General features: G+C 39.6%; 1 protein-coding gene and 1 long non-coding RNA gene across 2 annotated transcripts in view; both read right to left on the bottom strand.

Annotated features, from left to right (window-relative positions):
* Nucleotides 1-9,706, bottom strand: part of LOC116690150 (uncharacterized) — a 9,963-nt gene extending 257 nt beyond the window's left edge. Inside the window, exons 1-2 of the long non-coding RNA XR_004332183.1 lie at nucleotides 8,481-9,706; nucleotides 5,941-7,905 (exon numbers count right to left, since the gene is read on the bottom strand). This is a non-coding gene — a long non-coding RNA (uncharacterized LOC116690150). The remainder of the gene's footprint in view (nucleotides 1-5,940; nucleotides 7,906-8,480) is intronic.
* A 287-nt stretch (nucleotides 9,707-9,993) lies between these two features.
* The window catches only part of ccsapa (centriole, cilia and spindle-associated protein a), a 9,670-nt gene continuing 8,995 nt past the window's right edge, over nucleotides 9,994-10,668 (bottom strand). Inside the window, exon 4 of the mRNA XM_032516064.1 lies at nucleotides 9,994-10,576. Within this exon, the coding sequence (XP_032371955.1) occupies nucleotides 10,397-10,576 (180 nt within the window). The 3' untranslated portion in view covers nucleotides 9,994-10,396. The remainder of the gene's footprint in view (nucleotides 10,577-10,668) is intronic.

Consider the following 10,668-nt stretch of genomic DNA (forward strand, 5'->3'; position numbering starts at 1 on the left):
CACGTTCTCAGGTTACTTTCATTGAATTTGGGGTTGTTTATTTAATCTCATAGCATTTGAATTCATTATTTTTTGTGTTGTTTTAAATGTTTCCAAACAGTATCCGGACTCTAAACTTTGACCCGTCTGAGATCCACTAACATCCTTGATCCTAACTACTAGTCAAAAGAGAATTCAAATTATCTCTAGTTTTTAACTTAAAAACTTGCGGTAATTCGTATAAATGAGGTTTGTGAATGAATTCAAGACATACATTTTACCTGTAACTTAGGAAGTTGGAGCTCTAATGGGTTTGGGTTCTTGGGTCCAGGTGGTCCTGAAGATCGGGTAGCAGGGAGTGGAGAAGCTCTGAAGGACCGGGCCTGCTGGGGGAGCATCTCGCCGCCGGACTCCCTCTGATATCACACCTATAGGTTATCAAAATAGACTTTTCTTTTTTATTTATAATATTATGTTTTGTGAGAAATGGTTACAGTGTTTTGGTTGTTTGTTTTGTTTTTGTTTTTGTTTTGTTTTTCCCCATCTTACCGACGATGCTCAGTTCTTGGTTGTTGACCAAAGTGCGTCCGGTCCGTTTAGTATCACGGCGTTTACGATTTCAAGGATTGAAAAATTTCCATTTTTTTTTTTGTGTGTTTTTTTTTATGCGTAAATAAACAAAAGTACATTTTACATTTAAATCAGATTTCTGTGATATTTCTGTGCACAGCTCAGAGAGAAACCACCAAAGGAAAACAAAGGACCCAGGGAATTTTATTTTAATAATAATAATAATAATAATAATAATGTGTACTTCATTAACCCATAAGAGGGGAAATTACAATTTACTATCTGTCTCACACACACACAAGACACACTATGGTCTGTTTTGGGAGTGAAACGCAGGACCCTCGGTTCACACGCCCTACTGACCCGAAGCTACTGCCACCCCCCCCCCCCCTGTGGATTTTACTACTGTACTCTACTCTCATATCACATTTATGCAGACATAAATATTTATTTGTTTTTTAAGAATAATGTTAAAACTGCTTAAAATATTTTGTAAAAGTATCTGTTAGTTGCTTAGAATTCACTAATGTGGCGGCAAAATCTAACCTATCACTATACAGCTTTTAATGTCTAGACCTCCGACACAATACCACAAGTTGCAGTGTTTTAACGTAAGGCAACACAAGCACAGCAAGCAAAGAATTCTGAACATAAATGGGTAGTGAAAATGTACACTTTTTATTAAAAAAGTATACATCCCATGTGTCGGGCAGCGGGTTGTATGTCGGTCTGGTGTGCAAAACCTGATCATGCCCTCAAGTCTGCCGAGGTCGGGGACTTCGAGAGCGTGGTCTTCAGTCACAGTGGGCCAAGCCGCTGCGCCATTTTGGCTCGTGATCTCCCTCCACCACATTCCACACCTCTCCACTCCCCCCCCTCTAAACACCCATTCCCCCTCCACCACTTTCTTCAACCCATTTCCCCCCTACCACCCTTCTCACCCACCCCTCCCCGTCCCCCCCTCCTCCCTCCACCACCCTTTCATTCTCCGCCCCATCCCTCCTACCCTCCCCCCACCATCCTTTTCCTCCCCCCCTCCCTCCCCCACCCATTCCCCCAACTCCACCACCATTCCCCCCCCCCCACCACCCTTTCTCACACCCATTCCCACCCATCCTCCCCCCGCCACCTTTCCCCATCCCACCCTCCACACCCTTTCTCACCACTTCCCCACCTCCACCACCCTTTTCACCCATTCCCCCAATCCTCCCTCCCCTCCACACCCTTCTCCACCATTCCCACCCTCCACCACCCTTTCTACCCATTCCCTCCGCCACCACACCTTTCTCACCCCATCCTCCCCCCCTCACCCTTTCTCACCCATTCCCACCCTCCACCACCCTTTCTCACCCATCCCTCCCCCTCCACCCTTTTCACCCATCCTCCCCCCTCCACCCCTTTCTCACCCATTCCCTCCCCCCCTCCACCTTCTCACATTCCCTCCTCACCACCATTTCCCCCCTCCACCACCCTTTCTCACCATTCCCACCCTCCACCACCCTTCTCACCCATTTCTCCCTCCACCACCCTTTCTCACCCATTCCCTCCCCCTCCACCCTTTCTCACCCATTCCCTCCCCCTCCACACTGTCACCCATCCCTCTCCACCATCCATTTCCTCCCTCCACCAACCTTTCTCCCATTCCACCCTTCCACCACCCTTTCTCACCCTTCCCCCATTCCCTCCCTCCCCCACCCTTTCTCACCCATTCCCTCCCCCCATCCAACCCTTTCTCACCCATTCCCACCCTCCACCACCTTTCTCACCATTCCCACCCCCATTCCCTCCCTCACCACCCTTCTCCCCATTCCCCCCTCCACCACCCTTCTCCCACCCATTCCCTCCCTCCACCACCTTTTCTTCCCCATTCCCTCCCTCCACCAACTTTCCCACCCTTCCCTCCCTCCACCACCCTTTCCTCACCATTCCCTCCTCCACACCCTTTTCTCACCCATTCCCTCCCCTCCACCACCCTTCTCTCACCCATTCCCCCCATTCCCTCCTCCACCACCCTTTCCTCACCCACCTCCCACCCTTTCCCACCACCCTTTCCCAATCCCTTCCCCCTCCACCACCCTTCTCACCCAATTTCCCTCCCTCCCCCACCTTTCCACCCTTCCCTCCCTCCACCACCCTTTCTCACCCATTCCCTCCCTCCACCACCCTTTCTCACCCTTTCCCTCCCTCCACCACCCTTTCTCTCCCATTCCCACCCTCCACCACCCTTTCTCTCCCTCCACCACCCTTTCTCTTTTTTTTGTTGATGGTATATTGTGATTAATGTCTCAAACGTCTGCGTTTATAATTTGGAAAAACAAAAGTCAAAACTGCCGAAATAGCCGGACGAGTCTCCTGAACTCTGACGAATAAACTGAATAAAGTGAATTTGGTTAAGTGATTTTGTCCGTATTTGAAAAATAAAAACTTCAGACGCACAAAGAAACTATTCAAATAAGATTTTTATTCAAATTTGATTCATTCACAGCAAAGAGGATGAAAATATAAATAGTAGGGAATAGTTTTTGTTTTCTTAAATACAAACACAGTGACTAAAGATGTGGTTGAAGATAAAATATTTAAACGTATGATGATGATGATGATGATGAACTTAAAATATTTTATTAAATACAGCGAGCACACAATCACGTTCTCCAACAGTGCATTTCACCAACTCCTCACATATAATGTACAGTACATATTATTTAAATATTTTATATTTAATGAGATTTTTTGCTCAACAGTTCAGATAATTTACTGATTGTCTGAAACATTCGGACTCAAAACTCCAATCAGGACCCAGAACAAAACGAATAAACCCACAAATACTTTAATGTATTTAACGTCACCTTCTTCTTTCTACCTGAGATGTTTCTTTGTTCTTGTAACGGATCAAACTGTAAACGGTCGTGTAATACTTTATAATACTTTATAATACTTTAAAAGCACTTTATACATGTTACCCAGAAGTCGTACGTCTGTGTTTAAGTGCTCATATTATGCTTTTTTGTTTTTTTCCCTTTCCTGTATTGTGTTTTCTAATCTATATATATAATAGATATTAATTTATATATATATAGATATAGATATCTATAATATATATCTCTATATATCTATATCATATATATATCATCTATCTATATTTTATAGTTTAATATATACTATCTATATATATTAATAATATCTATCTATATATATTATAGATATATATAGCGTATATTATTATATTATTAGATTATATCTATCTATCTATATGATATATTCTACTATAATATATATACGATATATTATATCTAAATCGTATATATCTAATTGATACTTATAGTATCTATATCTATATGATATCTATATCTATAGTCACACTAGATATATATATCTATATATATATAGATATATATTTATATATATATATGATATATATTCTATATATATATAGATATATATATATATATATATATATATATTCTCTATAGATATATATCATAGATATATATAGTTACAAGAGTGAAAACTGCCTCAAAACAGCCTTTACACAGAGGACAGCCACACTTATAACGCTCCTGTAGCTGCTAGCGTTAGCACAACACCTAAGGACTCTGCTCCGACTGGCTAGTAGTCCTTACCTAGGTACTTCAGGACCTCATACTCTGCTCCTGACTGGCTAGTAGTCCTTACCTAGGTACTGTCAGGGCCTCATTCTCTGCTCTGACATGGCTAGTAGTCCTTACCTAGGTACTGTCAGGGCCCTCATACTCTGCTTCTGACTGGCTAGTAGTCCTTACCTAGGTACTGGCAGGGCCTCATACTCTGCTCACTGACTGGCTAGAGTCCTTACCTAGGTACTGTGTCAGGGCCTCCATACTCTGGTTCTGACTGGCTAGTAGTCCTACCTAGGTACTGGTTAGGCCCTCATACTCGGCTTAGACTGGCTAGTAGTCCTTACCTAGGGACTAGGGCCCTCATACTCTGTTCTGACTGGCTAGTAGTCCTACCTAGGTACTGTTGGACCCTCATACTTGCTCTGACTGGATAGTAGTCCTTACCTAGGTACTGTCAGGACCCTCATACTCTGCTCCTGACTGGCTAGTAGTCCTTACTAGGTACTGTCAGGACCCTCATACTCTGCTCCTGACTGGCTAGTAGTCCTTACCTAGGTACTGTCAGGACCCTCATACTCTGCTCCTGACTGGCTAGTAGTCCAACAAAAAGACAGTGTTTATTGAAAATGAAATCACATAAACCTTATCTGGTGCAACCTCTAAATACAAATATGATGCTGGAATTGAGCATAATACGAGCACTTTAAAACCCAAACTTAATTATCTGTTTGATTCATTCTTTTGCCAAAGAATAAAAGATTTATTGATCTTCTGCGTTACTTTTCAGAAGCACAAGAAAGTTGCTCCTAAATGTGTAAAATATCTTAAAAATCGGATGCTATCTTTAAATATATTTTCTCAAGTTCCTCGTTTCTTTAGCGCATTACAAAGCTCCCAACACATGATCCTTTAACACCTCTGGAGAAGTCAAAACATCGTTAAAACTCTCAAAACCTTTAATTAACTACTCGTTAAATTCTAGTTGAGCTGCCAAAAGTTCGAAAAGACGCCAAACACAAATCCTCGGGTCAAATTGACCCATGTTGTCCTCATGTTGTCCTCATGTTGTCCCCATGTTGTCCCCATGTTGTCCTCATGTTGTCCTCATGTTGTCCTATATCAATGTTCTTTTTAATTCCCCAAAATAACATGATTGATTCCAACGCTCTTTGCCAAGAACAAATCTCTACTTTCATTAATTTTGGGTCTTATTCTATTTTATAGCATTGTAAAACAAATGGAAGTGTTGTTGAAATAGTGTTGAGTAAAAGTTGACATATTCCAGTCTGTGATTATCATCAACATCCATTCCTTTAATTTTAGTCTCAATAATTCCTAATTTCTGCTTTTCTAACTCCAACATTAGGTATAATTTCCTATAAATGAGGTTTATTGACCATAAATTTCAAGAATAACTGTAAAACTGAAGTTAATAAGTTAGTGTGACGTAGCGTTGAAAACGTAAAAAAAAGTGTTGAAAAAAGGAGCAAAAAAACTTAAGAAAAAGTTAAAAATATCGATAAAAGCCTCAATAAAAGTGTTGATTTTTATGTCATAAGTTATAATTCATGTAAAAAAAATCCACTTTGAAAAACACAAGTGGTCATATCCAGAATAATATAAAAATTTACTTTTACCATTTTTCTTGTAAAAATTGGAAATGGGTCAATTTGAGCCGAATACCAGACAAGGGGTACAGTGGAAACAAAAAGGGAGAAACTAGACTTCAAGGACTTAAGATAACATTTTGACATTTTCTGTTAAAATACCTGCAGCGCTGACTTCTCCTGCTGACATAATCGGCATTTGAACGCAGCTCAGATCGTTCCTGCTGACGACATTAAAGCCACAAACGCTACTCTTGACCCCCTTTTTCAACAGTTTCTATATCAAAAATATGGGTTTCTTTCAACCTAATTGCCCAAAAAGAACATTCATAGGTCCATACAGGAAAACAGGCTGTAATTACACATCAACGTACGTTCCTCTGATCTTAACTGTAGCAGCTAAATTAAGTCCTAATTTCTGGGTCTTTTAACAATAAAAGTGTAAGCAGAAGTTAATATGAATTGGGTTTATTGACCATGACTTCCACAAATAATTGTAGCAGTAAGTTGGAATGAAGTTGGCTAAGAAGATGTGACAAAATTGGGTGATAGTTTACACTTTATGCTTAATAAAACAGGAAAAACAGGTTGGGGGACTATGAAGTTGCGTCCAGAGTCATTTGAACGATGCCCGTTGGTCACGTCTCTTCGCAGAGAAAACACAGAGCAGACTCCCCAGACCAACAAATCTACTGGTCTCGGCTCGGTCTGGTGAGACTACAGATCCAGGACTTGAACATGGACACTGTCTCAGTCCCCCCCCCCTTCTTCTAAAGCCCAAACGGTCTCCTAAGCCCCTCCCCCCCCCACGAGGCACAATGAATGAATGACTGGTGCATCTCAACAGGGAGCCGGGGATTTTGGGATTTCACACTTCAGGCTGTAGGTGGCGCCAGAGGAGCCGGATTTTTTTTTCTAATTACCCGCTTCGTGTAGTTCTACTTGAACATAGGGTCAAATTCAGCAAATAGGACAGAAAGTTAGTTTTATAAGTCTCACCTGCTGCATCTTTAAACTTCATTTATATGAAATTATATCTAATTTTGTGTTAAAAAAGATGAAACTGTGAATTATTTTTGAAATAAAATCAGAGGATGTTTGTGGGTAATTTTATGGTTGATCCAGATTTTTTTTAGTTTAGTAGAATAATGCTATTAAAATCAAATAATACACCCAAAAGTGAATGGAAGTAGTGAGCTGATTGGATGAATTTGACTTGTTAAGAGCGTTTTAGGGAACCAGCCATCCGTGTTATTAGGTAGAAAGACCAGCGTTAAAATCAGCAAAACATTCTCAGTGAATTTGAACACATTCAGTTTTAAAAAGTAAACTCACACAATGTTCACGTGACGGAGAACACGTGGTGAACTTTAGCCCTCGGTACATTTACAATTACATTTACAATCTTCAGTGACGTCACAAACAGTCAGAAAAACTGAGAGAAACACGAGCGAAAACAACCAGACGCTCAACCGTTTCTTCCCTTTGTGATACGAGTCTTATCGGTTGGACCTTAAAGATGGTCAAATGTGTTAAAATGTGTTAAAATGTTGACTTTATTGGATGTAAACGTTGCCTTTTACAACCCGCCCCGTTGGACAAACTGATTCTCAAGGTTTGGAGCAGGAAAATGTGAAAATAATTCACAGTAAATGTTCTTTTTTGGAGTTATTATTATTGATCTAGCTCCATTTAAACTCAAGGAAATACTCATTTGTTAAGTATTCACTGCATTTCTTGTCTTGTGATCAGTTTAGTTAGTCGATGACAGCTTTGAACATTCCCACACTCATTGAACGCATCACGTTTTAAGTGCCTCTGCTCTTGAATGTTAAGGTTTTTGTTTCATTAATAAAAGTGTAACGATCCTTTTGTGACGTTAGAGAAGGCGACCGTCCACCTCCGCTAACGAAAAACTGGATTTCTGATAAAGCAAATAAGCTTAAAATGTCTTAAAAAACCTAAATTAGCAGTGTTATGGTGTTGTATTTAACCGAGTCTCACACAGGGATTTGGGCTGCAACCGACGATTATTTTCATAGTCGATTAATCTGCTTATTTTCTTGATTAATCGATCAGTCGTTTGGTCTCTAAAATGTCAGAAAATGGTGAAAAATGTGGATCAGTGTTTTCCCAAAAGCCCGAGACGACGTCTTTAAACGTCTCATTCTGTCCAAAACTCAAAAATATTCAGTTTACTATATATCGGCTACTTTGATTTGTAAGGTGCTTTTTGTTGAGTATTTTCATTTTCTCCTACTACTTAGGCTGTTTCTTGTCCACCACAATACAGAGTCAAGTAGACTATTGTATGTTTTACTTTAACTACTTATTTTAAAGCTTTAGTTACTTTGCATATTCAGATTAATAATGCAAAATAATAAGCATAAATGATGATGTATGTGGTGGATAAAGATGAGACTTATATGACTTCCAAGTCATACTTCTGCTTTTATTTTGGTGAAAGTAGCTCAAAAGTAGTGTAAAGTATTACAATTCAGAGACGGTAATATTGTAATATAACAATGAATCCTTCAGGATAAGTTATAAGTTATATTTTAAGTTATCAATATGGCCTGATTTGATCCTGTAGTGTGTTACTCTGCACTTGCTATCGGATTATTACAAATAATAAAGCAAAAAGCATCATCTTAAAATAGTAGATATACAGATATATTTATAGAAAATTGTGAAAAATGTGGATCAGTGTTTCCCAAAAGCCCAAAACGACGTCCTCGAACGTCTCATTTTGTCCACAATTCAAAAATATTCAGTTTACTGTCACAAAAGGAGAGAAAAATATTCACATTTAAGAAGTTGGAATCAAAGAATGTTTTACTTTTGTCTCTAAAAATGACTCAAAGCAACTGATCGATTATCAAAATAGTCGGCGATTAATTTGAAAGTTGACAACTAATTGATTAATTGATTAATTTTCGCAGCTCTAAAAAGGGATTATTTAACACTTTTGCTTTTGCGTATTCACCCCCGAGACGTTTAAGCTCTGGTTATTGAATCTATTTTGATTCTTTTGGTGAATTCGGAGGATGTGAGAGTTTAGAAATCGGGTTTGCGTTGCTGATTGTTCTTCATTTTAAAATCAATGAAGCTGCAGCACGATGAATAAAAACCAACATAAAACTGAGATTATCATTAAAGGTAGCACACTTTAAATATAGTTTCTACTCAGAAAATACTTTAAGTATTCATTGTATTTGATAAAAGGTTTGTTTCTATGTAGTTTAATCTAATCTAAACGGAGTTTCAAAACAGTCAAATATCAAAAATACTCCAGTTTGGTCCGTTTCTGCAGTTTCGTGCTCAGAAATAAAATACATTCAAACAGTGATTTGACTTAGTTTTTTTTTTTCAAAATAAGAGATTAGAAATCTGTTCTATCAAACAGTTTATACATCAACACACTATTTAAGTCCATCCCAGGGTTCAACGTTAAGGGCAAGTAAATAAATACACAACCCCCAAAAACACAACAAACACCTGACTATAAATTGTTCCCCCTGTTGGAGACGTGTTGTTATGGAACCCACGCAACTACCAGGCAAGACCCGCCCTCCAGTAGGATTCGCACGTTCCTATTGGCCGGGCTCATGGAACCCACGCAACTACCAGGCAAGACCCGCCCTCCAGTAGGATTCGCACGTTCCTATTGGCCGGGCTCATGGAACCCACGCAACTACCAGGCAAGACCCGCCCTCCAGTAGGATTCACACGTTCCTATTGGCCGGGCCTCCATGGTTACGCCAGGTAACGTAACCTGATTTAATCAGTTCCTGTAGGTAGGATTGTGAAGATCCAGGACTTTAGCCAACACATTTTTTCATATACATACATACATCTATATATGTACACATATACATATATATGTACACATATACACATACATACATATATGTGTATATATATGTGTGTATATATATATACACACACACATATACACACACACACACACACACACATACATACATATATAGATGTGTATAATATGTGTGACATATACACATACATATATATACACATCTATATATGTATGTATGTGTGTATATATATATACACACATACATACATATATACCATACATACGATATATACGACATACATATATGTGTATTATGTTGATGGTATATATGTACACAACATACATACATATAGATGTTGTGTGTATGTGTGTGTGTACATATATACACATACATATATATACACATATGTATGTAAATGTGCTGTATTTATATATATATATATATATATAGATATATATGTATGTATATGTATGTGTATATATGTGTGTGTACATATATACACATACATATATATACACATATATGTATGTAAATGTGCTGTATTTATATATATATATATATTTGTATATGTATGTATATGTGTGTGTGTGTACATATATACACATACATATACACACATACATCATATGTATTATTCCACTATGATCAGGGCAGGTTATTAAACGCATCTTATTTAATGTTTGGTGAATGTCTTTAACTTTAAATCCAATAATAGACACCGCGGTTCTCAGTTCGTCTCCCGACACCCGTTCCACCATTTGCTCTCAAACAGTGAAACGTGGTTTTCAGGGGTTTCGGGTTTCTGGCGGGGAGGGGGGTCCGGTCTCTACCTCAGGCGGGCGGAGAAGCAGCGCATGTACTCCGTCATCCAGCGGTCGTCCGCCACCGTGAGCTGCGACCGCCTCGTCTTCTCCAGGTCGGCGGAGCGAGCCCGCCGGCGCTCCACGGCGGAGCCGCGCTTGTCGGACTGCCGGCGGGTCTGAACGCAGGCGTCCGACGTGTTGCTCTGCGGGGACAAACCAGAGACCAGGGGCGGGTTTAGTCCTTTTGAGGCCTAAGGCAAACACAGACATGGGGCCCTCCACAACCCTCGTTCTC

The sequence above is a fragment of the Etheostoma spectabile genome, chromosome 5, assembly GCF_008692095.1.
Source record: "Etheostoma spectabile isolate EspeVRDwgs_2016 chromosome 5, UIUC_Espe_1.0, whole genome shotgun sequence".
Classification (NCBI taxonomy): domain Eukaryota; kingdom Metazoa; phylum Chordata; class Actinopteri; order Perciformes; family Percidae; genus Etheostoma; species Etheostoma spectabile.